The following is a 12,373-nucleotide window of genomic DNA, read 5'->3' as shown; positions in this document are numbered from 1 at the left end:
CTAAAATCTGACAAACAGCGGTGGGAGTTGGGATAAAGCAGTGGGAATTGGGATAATGCAGTGGGAGTTAGGATAAAGCAGAGAGAGTTGGGAAAGAATCAGAGGTTTACAGCATGGAAACAGGCCCTTCGGCCCAACTTGTCCATGCCGCCCTTTTTTTTAAACCACTAAGCTAGTCCCAATTGTCTGTGTTTGGCCCATATCCCTCTATAGCCATCTTACCCATGCAACTGTCTGAATGCTTTTTAAAAGTCAATATTGTACCCGTCTCGACCACTACTTCTGGCAGCTTGTTCCAGACACTCACCATCGTGTGTGTGAAAAAATTGCCCCTCTGGACCCTTTTGTATCTCTCCCCTCTCGCCTTAAACCTGTGCCCTCTAATTTTAGACTCCTCTAACTTTGGGAAAAGATATTGACTAGCTTATCTATGCCCCACATTATTTTATAGACCTCTATAAGATCACCCCTAAGCCTTCTGTGCTCCAGAGAAAAAAGTCCCAGTCTATCCAGTCTCTCCTTATAACTCAAACCATCAAGTCCCGGTAGCATCCGAGTAAATCTTTTCTCCACTCTTTCTAGTTTAATAATATCCTTTCTATAATAGGGTGACCAGAACTGTACACAATATTCCAAGCGTGGCCTTACCAACGTCTTGCACAACTTCAGTGGGAGTGGGAATAAAGCAGTGGGAGTTGGAATAAAGCAGTGGGAGTTCGGATAAAGTGATGGGAGTTGGGATAAAGTCGTGGAAGTTGGAATAAAGCGGTGGGAGTTGGGGATAAAGCAGTGGGACTTGGGATAATGCAGTGGGACTTGGGATAATGCAGTGGGACTTGGGATAATGCAGTGGGAGTTGGGATAATGCAGTGGGAGCTGGGATAAAGCAGTGGGAGCTGGGATAAAGCAGTGGGAGCTGGGATAAAGCAGTAGGAGCTGGGATAAAGCAGTGGGAGCTGGGATAATGCAGTGGGAGCTGGGATAATGCATAGGAGTTGGGATAAATGACAGCATGAAAAAAAATTGCAAAGTGACATCAACACATAAGAAGTGTTCGCAGGTAAAAACCTGTTACCTATAAACTCATCTGGTTCAAGAAATTAGTGATCCCAGAGATAAAGGAGCGTGAGTTAAGGAAAGATATATTCGGAAACTCGTAAACATCAGCACAGGGGGAGAAGTGGTGAGTGGTTGGTGAGTAGCTGGTGAAGACTTTAAGTTTATTTGTTAATTTAGTTAGTAGTTTAATAAACAGAGACATAGCAGGGTACCTCAGGTCCATCGATTGTGCATCCTGTTTCATGAGGGATGTTGAGGAAACTTCATGTGTACTGGACAGCCACATTTGCAGGACATGTTGACAACTTGAGCAAGACATATCCGTGAGGATGGGAGCTACATGGATAGCACGTTTCTGGAGCTGGTCACCTTGCAGCTTGAGGGGGTGTGGACAGAGAGGGAATGGCTGACTGCCAGGCAGTCAAAGGGGATCAGTGAAGGAGTGCAGGAGTCATCTGAGTGCATCTCATTTTCTGACTGGTATTCAGTGTGGAATGCTGGTGAGGACGATGGTTCACTGGGAGTGCAGCCAGAGTCACGTCTCAAGCTGGCTCAGCTGTACAGTACAGCTGGAGAATTGGAAAAGCAATAGTGATAGGAGATTTGTTCGGGCAACGGACTGGCATTCCTGCGACAGCAGATGTGACTGCAGGACGATTGCCTCCCGACTGCTAGGATCAAGGATATCACTGAGTGACGGAGGGAATGGTGGGGGGGGAGCGAGGTCTACACTGATTCCAATCACATAGGTAGAAAGAGGAGAGGTCCCACTGGCTGGTTTTTGGGGAGCTGAGACAGAAAAAGCAGGACCTCAAAGGTAGTAATCTCTGAAATGCTCCTGTTACCAGGCACTAGTGTGCACTGAAGTAGAGGATAGAGCAGATGAATATGTGGCTGGAGAGAAAGGCTTGGAACATCCAGGGTCTCCTGGGTGGAAGGTCCCAGCATTGGCTCCAGTCCTTCCTCTTCCTTCAGATGCCCCTGGGGCACTCCATGGGAAGGTGGGGCAGCTGGAGTGATGTCCAGAAGCCTCAGCATCACCTAGCTGTGCCAGTCCTGAAGGCCCAACTGTGTTTGCACCATAGTGTGTGAGCCCATAGTGATAGCCCTCTGTCTCGAGCATGCTCCCGGGACCCTCAGCCACAGTCCTCAGCAACTTGGTCATGCCTTGGACCCTGCCATCCATGGTGATCATTTCCTGCCCCAGGTTCTTTGTGATTGCCACCCTTGCAGTGTTGGCCTGAGTGCCACACAATGCCAGCACCACCTCCTGCAGCTGAAGGCTGTGGCACTCCTCCAAACAGCCTCGCAGTTGCTGCAATGTTGCTGACAGCCCTTCCTGCAATCCCAGGTCTGCTTCTGCATCTCCTGCAGCTTCAGGAGAACTGATCCCAGCAGCTCGGCACCTGGCCGGGGAACAGCTGCTTCCTCGGATCCAGCAGACGTCCGCCTGACTGGGCCCTCATACGTTCCCACCTCCACCTGATGTGAATCAGCAGCTGTGTGACGCTCACCAGAAAGTGCTCCAGAAGCCTCACCACTAACATGTCCCACAAAGGTGATGGTATCTGTGCTGGTGGATGGTGCATGCAATAGCTACATGTGTGTGCTTCCCTCAGACCCATCAGAGGTGTCGACCGGAGTCTCTGCGGGGGCAGCAGGGGTGGGACACCGACACTTGTTGGACTGGCCTCATTGGAGTCACCTCCTGCAAAACAAAACACATGATTCAGTGCAAGGGAGGGACAGGCATCTGGGCAGATTGCAGCTCACTTGAGTACAGCCATATGAATGAAGGTTTTGTGGCTCCATGGCACACCCCGACCTGGCTGTCAGTCACGACTCTTGTTGTCCATCTCCCCGAAAGCTCCAGTGCCCACTCCTTGAATGGAATGAGGAGACAGCTCAGGGACCCCACCTCCGGTCTTCTTCTTCTGCTCCTGGCGATTATGGGCTGTCTTTTCCTGTGGGGGCAAAAGGGGGATTGAAAGTCTGATGGTTGGAGGGTGTGGGGTGTTGGGGTGGGGACAACCGGGTGACAGAGGGGTTGGAGGCCCCGGGTTGTCAGGGAGTGCATTGACGTGGACATTCCAAGTGCGATGGATGAGATGGACACTCACCCTTGCTGCCCGTAGGAGGTGGGCACTGGACACCGATCTTCTGTGCCACGGCATGGGCACTGACAGCCCCCGATATTGCTGCCCAGGCCACATTGCCAGCCCAACTCCTGGGTCGTGCCTGTCTCTGGGGAAGAAGATGACCGTCCTCTCCTCCACGGCATCCAGTCACTGTCCCAGCTCCCTGTGGGTGAACCATGAAGCTGCTGTGTGTGGTGCCACCTTCCTGGAGTGACTGGCTGTGAGTGCATTGTTAGTGTTTAAATGAAGCTCCCCCTGTTTAACGGTGCACAGCTACGGCCACTTTGGGCGAGTCCGGTGCCTGGAGCCTCTGTAACGGTGTGATCCACAGAGGCTCTTTCATTGCACTCAGTGTGGAAGATAATGGTACGTAGCGTGCTGAGGAGACTGGCACGGAGAACACCCATTCTCACATTGTTATGACACTCAGTAATGTTTGGGGGAAATCCCACCCGTTATATTTAATGAGTATTTGCAATATTCCTGGTTCTGCTTTTGTAATAGTCCCACATCCCAGTAAATCTCTGCACTCTGATTGTTAAGGTGCCCAGAATTGAACTGAATCCAGTTGCAGAGGTCTAACAGTGATGACTAAAGATTGAACAGAACTTGCTTGCTTTTATACTCTGCCACTATTGAGGATTCACCAGCCTCTCCAAGTTGAGCAGCCACCTTTAGAGACCCAGCCAGCAGCTTCTCAGCATGAGAGGGTTAAAGAGCTGGAGAGAGAGAGAGAGAGGGGAAGATGTGTTTCCTGTGTGGGAGGGAAAACTAAGAAAGTGAAAGTAGTTAGTGTGTGTAATGAGCTACTGTAGAATGAGCCTGGCTCCCAGTGTTGTGTCTGCATTGTCCTCCTTTCTCACTCACTGAAAGGTCTGGCCAGTCTTTCTTTCTCCTTGCAGACTGTGTTTGGGGAGTTTGGAGCTCCGGGCCAGAAGAGATGTGGTGGTTTCAGCAGGGGATGAGCTTCCTCCCAGCCGCACTAGTCATCTGGTCAGCGGCTGCCTTCGTCTTCTCCTTCATTACCGCCGTCGTGCTCCGACACATCGACCCCTTGGTGCCCTACATCAGGTCAGTGAGAGCGACACCTTTAAACTGAACGGGCTGTAGGCACCCTGCTGCGAGCGGCACAGCCCTATTTGCCCACTCTGTACACTGACTGTCCCATGGCAGTGGGGCTCACTGCTGTCAACCATCAATCCGCTTTACTCACTCCTCCCAGTCTACACTGTCTTGTTGCAATTGTCCACAACCCGCGGGGCTTTGCTGCTGAGCACATGAACCTCTGCCTGGGTGTAGTCTTTTCCGGGAATTCTCCTCCCACAGGAATACTGGTCTTGTGTACCTTAAAATGGGACTCCAGTATGATGGATTTTCACAGAGATTTGCAGTCTTTGAACTGCTTTTTGCTTTTATCTGATTTGTCTTGTAGCCAATCCAATACTTTATGGCAGGAAATACGGACAGGCCAATTAGATCCATTGACATTCTTCCAGACTGGGGCAGTGAAGGGACACTCCTAAGACATTGACTTGTTGCTGCTTTTATTTCTGAGTTTATTGAGTACGGTATTCACCGTAAACTTCAGAGCACCGACATCAAGCCCAGGTCACCCATCAGCCCCGTGTTCACTGACCTGCACTGGCTCTTGTTCTGGCAAGTCTCAATTTTAAAATTCTCGGGAATGTTTTTAAATCCCACCATGGCCTGGCTGCTCCCTATTTCCGCCATCTTCTCCAGCCCCACAATCTCTGCTATTTTAATCTCTCCACCATTGGTAGCTGTGTCTTTAGTTGCTTGGGCCGTCTGGCTCTGGGATTCCCTCATAACCGCTTCTCTCTATCTCACTTACCCCTTTGTTACACTTCTTAAAGCCTATCTCTCTGACCAAATTTTCAGCTCTGTCCAAATATTTTCTGTGGTTTGATGTCTAATTTTCCCCGATAACTTTCCTGTTTAGTGTCTCTGGACATTTTGCTGTGTTTAAGGCACCATCTAAATGCGAGTTACATGTAGCTCAGTGGATGTTTCTGTTGAGCTGACAGCATGAAACAATAGAAAATAAAATAGCAAGTGAAATAAAAGGATCAGTTGTTAGATTGCAGCAATACACCTGTGTCACTGTTGCCGGTGTGTTTGACTTTAGTAAATGCAACAGTTTTTTCAGGTGTGTCACACCCAGGAGGAATTGTTGCTTTGTTACTCTTGAATGTTTGTGGGAGAGTCTTAATTGGGGCTGACACTGAACACAACAGCTCCATAGAGCAACTAACCCAAGCTTGTTGTTTTCTGTATGTCGGTCTGTATGGGTTCTCGGTAATCATGTGTTGAGGATATGGCCACAACATCAGTGAGGAAACAACGTAGGAAGGGGAGAGGGCCTTTCAGCCCCTCGAGTGAGATCACAGCTGATATCTCTCGACACCCTTACCTGACAGAAATCTATCCCATTTAGTCTTTGAAACTCCAATTGACCTCTAGAATTACAACCTCTTGCGGAGAGGATTCCAGATTTCCACCAGCCTTTGTGTGAGAAACTTGGGACATTTGCTCAGTGAAGCTGATGCTGACCATTTCTTTTCTCCGAAGAGTTTCTCTCCTCTGGGCACTGGCCATAGGTGGGGTTTGATTCCACAGCTGCGAGCTAACCTCTACCCCTCATCTGTGTGGGCAACCTGTATCTAGGCAATATGAGTATTGGGAGGCATCCACAGAAGGAAGGTGAAATCTCAGCCAAGCTCCAGTTGTACTCAGGTGATGTTCACTAGCCTGTTTTTCAGCCGGGGTGACTGGGTGGTGAGGGAGCCTGTCTGATTTTTTTCCCACTCATGTACTGAGGTTAATTGTAGTACTTGCCCTGCTGTCCCTTCGAAAATCAGTCACCTCCACACAGGATCAATCCAGGGATTTCCCTGCTCACGAAGACTGGATGTCCAATTAAAAGTAAAATACTCAGAATCTGGACATCTAAAATAAAAACAAGTGCTAGGAAATCTCAGCCGCTCTGTATCCAAGCACTTTTCATTTTTATTTTGGATTGCTTCTTGTCCTTTAAGCTGAAGGATTAATAGAACATAGAACAGTACAGCACAGAACAGGCCCTTCGGCCTGAATACTTGCACCAATTCTGAATTGGTGTTTGACGACTGTGCTGCTTTCAATCTTTTTTAAGTGAATTTGGAGACGAAATAAAACCTTGACTTTAAAGGGCTTTAAAATGATTTCACAGGATGTGGATGTCACTGGCATGGCCGTGGATGTTGCCCATCCCTTGAGAAGGTGGTGGTGAGCTGTCCTCTTGAGCCACTGCAGTCCATGTGGTGTAGGTACAACCACAGTGCTGTTAGGGAGGGATTTAACCAGAATATGCCCAGCTATAATCAGGCAGCATGGTCCAGCATAATTACAAGCAGGAAGTTACCTACAGCACTTGGAGTGGTCCTAAATACTCCTTTATTCTGTAATATTGTACTTTTGAAATGCTTCTCAAAATGCAGTCAGACAAATGCAGAAGGCCGAGGAAAGGGTTAATCAGTCTGTTCCGGACAGGATGCACTATGAAGCCAAATATAGTCTTGAGGCTGTGAAACACTTCCCTTTCTGTTAAACTGACTGTTTAGGACACCAGTTGCTTCCCATCTCTGTCTCTCTTCTGTTTCTCATAACTCTTTCTGTCTTTCCATTTTGTTCCCTCTGTTACATTCCTTCTGTTCCTGTGACTTGTTCCCTCTTTCTGTCTTACTGGGATTATTGCGTCTCAGTCCCTCCACCAGCCTGCCTGTAACTGCCCAGTTTATCCCTCTCCCTCACACTCCAGTTCTCTGGCACCATTTACACATTTCTACTTGCCAATCTTTTATATACCTCCTCTTTCTCTATTTTATCCTATTGAGTTATACTATCACCATCCCTTTTACTGTTGCTTCAACAGCTTTCCCTTCCATAGGGAAGCAGGTAAAAAATACTGATATAGTGCCTATGCCCCAGGATTTCCATTTGGCCTCTCTCATTCCTGGTGTCTACCCTTTTACTATTTGAAGGTAGAAAAGACAGGGGATAGGGCGGATTAGATAATTGGCACAGACATATGGGCTGAATGGCCTGCTACGCTGCTTCATTCTGTGATTAGCCATATCCTATTCCAGTCTCCCTCATGCACCTAACCTGTTTGCTCTTTAATGCATCTCTGATGTTCACCTGACAGTATGTTCCAAATTCTAACCACACTGTGGAGGTTGAAGATCTACATTCAAATTTTACCACTGCATCTGGGGAAATTTAAATTTAAATTCAATTAAATCTGGAATTTAAAAAATAGTCTCAGTGATGATGATGATGATGATCTTGAAACTATGGGCTTGTCATAAAACCCATCTGGTTCACTAATGTCCTTTAGGGAAGGAAATCTATTGCCTTTACCTGGTCTGGACTACTTGTGAACCCCAAACCCATAGCGATGTTGTTGACTCTGAATTACCTGAAATGGCCAAGCAAGTACTCCATTGTATCAAACAGCTACAGCAATGTTCAATCAGAATTAAACTCGTCAGAGCAACAGGCATGGACCTGGCCACACTCGGCCCACTCGACACCGCAAAAGAACAAAGAAAATTGCAGCACAGGAACAGGCCCTTCGGCCCTCCAAGCCTGCACCGACCATGCTGCCCATCTTAACTAAAACCCCCTACCCTTCTGGGGACCATATCCCTTTATTCCCATCCTATTCATGTATTTGTCAAGATGCCCCTTAAAAGTCATTATCGTACCTGCTTCCACTACCTCCCTCAGCAGCGAGTTCCAGACACCCACCACCCTCTGTGTAAAAAAACTTGTCTCGTACATCTCCTTTAAACCTTGCCCCTCACACCTTAAACCTATGCCCCCTAGTAATTGACTCTTCCACCCTGGGAAAAAGCTTCTGACTATCCACTCTGTCCATGCCCCTCATAATCTTGTCAACTTCTATCAGGTCGCCCCTCAACCTCCGTCGTTCTAGCGAGAAAAAAACCAAGTTTCTCCAACCTCTCCTCATTGCTAATGCCCTCCATATCAGGCACCATCCTGGTAAATCTTTTCTGTATCTTCTCCAAGGCCTCCACATCCTTCTGGTAGTATGGCGACTAGAATTGAACACTATATTCCAAGTGCGGCCTAACTAAGATTATAAAAAGCTGCAACACGACTTGCCAATTTTTAAACTCAATGCCCCGGCGGCTGAAGGTATGCCTTCTTGACTACCTTCTCCACCTGCTTGCCACTTTCAGTGACCTGTGTACCTGTACACCCAGATCCCTCTGCCTATCAATACTCTTAAGGGTTCTGCCATTTACTGTATATTTCCTATCTGTATTAGACCTTCCAAAATGCATTACCTCACATTTGTCCGGATTAAACTCCATCTGCCATCTCTCCGCCCAAGTCTCCAACAGATCTATATCCTGCTGTACCCTCTGGTCCTCATCGCTATCTGCAAATCCACCAACCTTTGTGTCGTCTGCAAACTTACTAATCAAACCAGTTATATTTTCCTCCAAATCTTTTATATATATTACAAACGGCAAAGGTCCCAGTACTGATTCCTGAGGAACGTCACTTGTCACAACCCTCCATTCAGAAATGCACCCTTCCACTGCTACCTTCAGTCCTTCTATGACCGAACCAGTTCTGTATCCACCTTGCCAGCTCACCTCTGATCCCATGCGACTTCACCTTCTGTACCAGTCTACATGAGGGACCTTGTCAAATGCCTTATTGAAGTCCATGTAGACAACATCCGCTTCCCTACCCTCATCAATCATCTTTGTCACTTTCTTGAAAAGCCCGATCAAGTTAGTGAGGCACGACCTCCCCTTCACAAAACCATGTTGTCTACCATGTTGTCTGTCGCTAATACATCCAGTTATTTCCAAGTGAGAGAAGAAGCCTCTCCAATAATTTCCCTACCACTGGTGTCAGGCTCACCAGCCTATAATTACCTGGATTATTCTTGCTACCCTTCTTAAACAAAGGAACAACATTGACTATTCTCCAATCCTCTGGGACCTCCCCTGTAGCCAGTGAGGATACAAAGATTTCTCTCAAGGCCCCAGCAATTTCCTCCCTTGCATCTTTCAGTATTCGGGGATATATCCCATCAGGCCCTGGGGACTTGTCTACCTTAATGTTTCTCAAGAACTCCAATTCTCCCTCATTTTTGATCTCAACATGACTCAAACTATCTACACATTCTTTCCCACACTCATCATCCACCAGGTCCTTCTCTTTCGTGAATACTGACGCAAAGTACTCATTTAATACCTCGCCCATTTCCTCTGGCTCCACGCATAGATTCCCTCCCCTCTCCTTGATCGGGCCAACCCTCTCCCTGGCTACCCTCTTGCTCTTTATATATGTATAAAAAGCCTTGGGATTTTTCTTAATCCTGCTGGCCAATGCTTTTTCATGAACCTTTTTAGCCCTCCTTACTCCTTGCTTAAATTTCTTTCTATTTTCCTTGTATTCCACACTTGCTTCGTGTGTTCCCAGCTTCCTAACTTTGACAAGTGCTTCCTTTTTCTCTTTGACTAGGCACACAATATGTCTCGTTATCCAAGGTTCCCAAAACTTGCCATACTTATCCTTCATCCTTACAGGAATGTGCCGGTCCTGAATACCTATCAACATACACTTGAAAGCCTCCCACATGCCAGATATGGGTTTGCCCTCAAACATCTGCCCGCAATGGACATTCCTCAGTTCCTGTCTAATATTGTTGTAATTAGCCTTCCCCCAATTTAGCACCTTCACTTGAGGACTACACTTATCTTTATCCATCAGTACCTTAAAGCTTACTGAGTTGTGGTCACTGTTCCCGAACTGCTCCCCTACTGAAAAGTTGACCACCTGGCCGGGCTCATTCCCCACTACCAGGTCCAGTATGACCCCTTTCCCAAGTTGGACTATCTACATACTGCTTCAAGAAGCCCTCCTGGATGCTCCTTACAAACTCTGCCCCATCCACGCCCCTAGCACTAAGTGAGTCCCAGTCAATATAGGGGAAGTTAAAAACTCCCACCACAACAACCCTGTTACTTTTACACCTAGCCAAAATTTGCCTACATATCTGTTCCTCTATCTCCCACTGGCTGATGGGCAGCCTATAGTAAGCCCCCAACATTGTGACTACTCCCTTCCTTTTCCTGAGCTCGACCCATATTGCCTCGCTGTATGAGCCCGCCGAGGTGTTTTCCCCCAGTACAACTTCCACACTAAAATCCAGGGACCAAAATTGAGAGAGCAGTCCCTTACACTAGCCCAGAAACAGTCCGAATTAGTCATACTCACTTAATGGTGGCTAACAGACAATGTGCCAGACTCCTCCATCACTATCCCTGCATTCCGATCTCACCAGAGGTGACAGATGGCACTGTGGTATATAGTTGGGAGGGAGTTGCCCTGAGAATACTCAACAACTGATTGAGCAGGCTATGAGGTACTGAAGACTGGGACTACTGGATGCGAGAAACGAACATATTTGACTTTATCCTCACTGTCGCAGATGCATCTGTCCACCACAGTATTGGAAGGAGTGACCACTTGTGAAGACCAAGTCCCATCTTCAAATTGAGGATACCCGCAATTGTGTTGTGTGGCACTACCACTGTGCTAAATGGAATGGACTTTGAACAGATCTGGCAACTCAAAACTTGGCATCTATGAGGTGAAGTGCGCCATCAGTAGCAGCGCAACTGTACTCAACCATAATTTGTAACCTCATGCTCCAGCATATCCCCTACTCTGCCATTACCATCAAGCCAGGAGATTCATCCCAATGAAAAGTGCAAGGAAGCATGCCAGGAGCACCACCAGACATACCTAAAGGTTACGTCTCAACATCATGAAGCTACAACACAGGACATGCTAAACAGGGAAAGCAGGATGCTATAGACAGAGCTAAGTCATCCCAGCAACAAGTGATGAGATCTGAGCTCTGCAGTCCTGCCACATCCAGTTGTGAATGGTGGTGGACAATTAAACAATTCACTGGAGGAGGCTCTACAAATATCCCCATCCTCGATGGAGGAGCCCAGCACATCCAGAAGTGCCAAGTGGATGATCCATCTTGGCCTCCTCCAGTGGTCCCCAGCATCTCAGCTGCCAGTCTCCAACTAATTCGATTCATTCCACGTGATATCAAGAAACGATTCAAGGCACTAGATACTAAAAAGGCCCTGACAACATTCTGGCAATAGTACTTGTGCTCCAGAACTTGCCGCTCCCCTAGCCAAACTCTTCCAGTACAGATACAACACTGGCATCTATCCAGCAATGTGGAAAATTGCCCAGGTATGTCCTGTACACAAAAAGCAGGACAAATCCAACCAGGCCAATTTCCACACCCCCATCAGTCTACTCTCGATCATCAGTAAAGTGGTGAAAGGGGTCATCAACAGTGCTATCAAGCAGCATCTGCTCAGCAATAACCTGCTCAGTGACGCCCAGTTTGGGTTTCGCCAGGGTCACTCAGTTCCTGACCTCATTACAGCCTTGGTTCAAACATGGACAAAAGAGCTGAATTCCAGAGGTGAGGTGAGAATGATAACCCTTCACACCAAGGCCGCATTCGAATGAGTGTGGCATCAAGGAGCCCTAACAAAACTGGAATCAATGGGTATCAGGGGGCAAAATCTCCACTTGGTTGGAGTCATACCTGGTACATAGGAAGATGGTTGTGGTTATTGGAGGCCAATCATCTCGGCTCCAGGACAACTCTGCAGGAGTCCCTCAGGATAGTGTCCTAGGCCCAACCATCTTCAGCTGTTTCATCAATGACCTTCCCCCTATCATAAGGTCAGAAATGGGGATGTTCGCTAAGGTCCAGTACCATTCATTGCTCCTCAGATGTCGAAGCAGACCGTGTCCATATGCAGCAAGACCTGGACAATATCCGGGCTTGGGCTGGCAAGTGGCAAAATTACATTTGTGCCTCAAGTGCCAGGCAATAACCGTCTCCAACAAGAGAGGATCTAACCATCAGCTTGCAATTCAGTGGCATTACCATCACTGAATTCCTCCATTATCAAAATCCTGGGCGTTAGCAATGACCAGAAACTGAACTGGACCAGCCATATAAATACTGTGTCTACCAGAGCCAGTCAGAGAATCCTGCAGCAAGTAACTCACCTCCTGACTCCCCA

At 47.5% G+C, this 12,373-nt stretch overlaps 1 protein-coding gene across 3 annotated transcripts in view; it reads left to right on the top strand.

Annotated features, from left to right (window-relative positions):
• LOC144511906 (DNA damage-regulated autophagy modulator protein 2-like) overlaps window positions 1-12,373 on the top strand; it is a 124,448-nt gene that overhangs the window by 25,345 nt on the left and 86,730 nt on the right. The window contains exon 2 of one of the 3 annotated variants that reach the window (XM_078242356.1): window positions 4,100-4,268. The exons of 1 other annotated variant lie outside the window; for it this stretch is intronic. In XM_078242356.1, coding sequence (XP_078098482.1) covers window positions 4,138-4,268 — 131 coding nt within the window. In that variant the 5' untranslated portion in view covers window positions 4,100-4,137. Of the gene's footprint in view, window positions 1-3,742; window positions 4,269-12,373 lie in introns of those variants that run through there. One more of the 3 variants, XM_078242357.1, reaches the window with a different exon arrangement.

This window comes from Mustelus asterias, chromosome 25 (assembly GCF_964213995.1).
Source record: "Mustelus asterias chromosome 25, sMusAst1.hap1.1, whole genome shotgun sequence".
In the NCBI taxonomy this organism is placed as follows: Eukaryota; Metazoa; Chordata; class Chondrichthyes; order Carcharhiniformes; family Triakidae; genus Mustelus; species Mustelus asterias.
The sequence above is the reverse complement of the archived record's forward strand: the minus strand, read 5'-3'. Positions and strand labels throughout refer to the sequence as shown.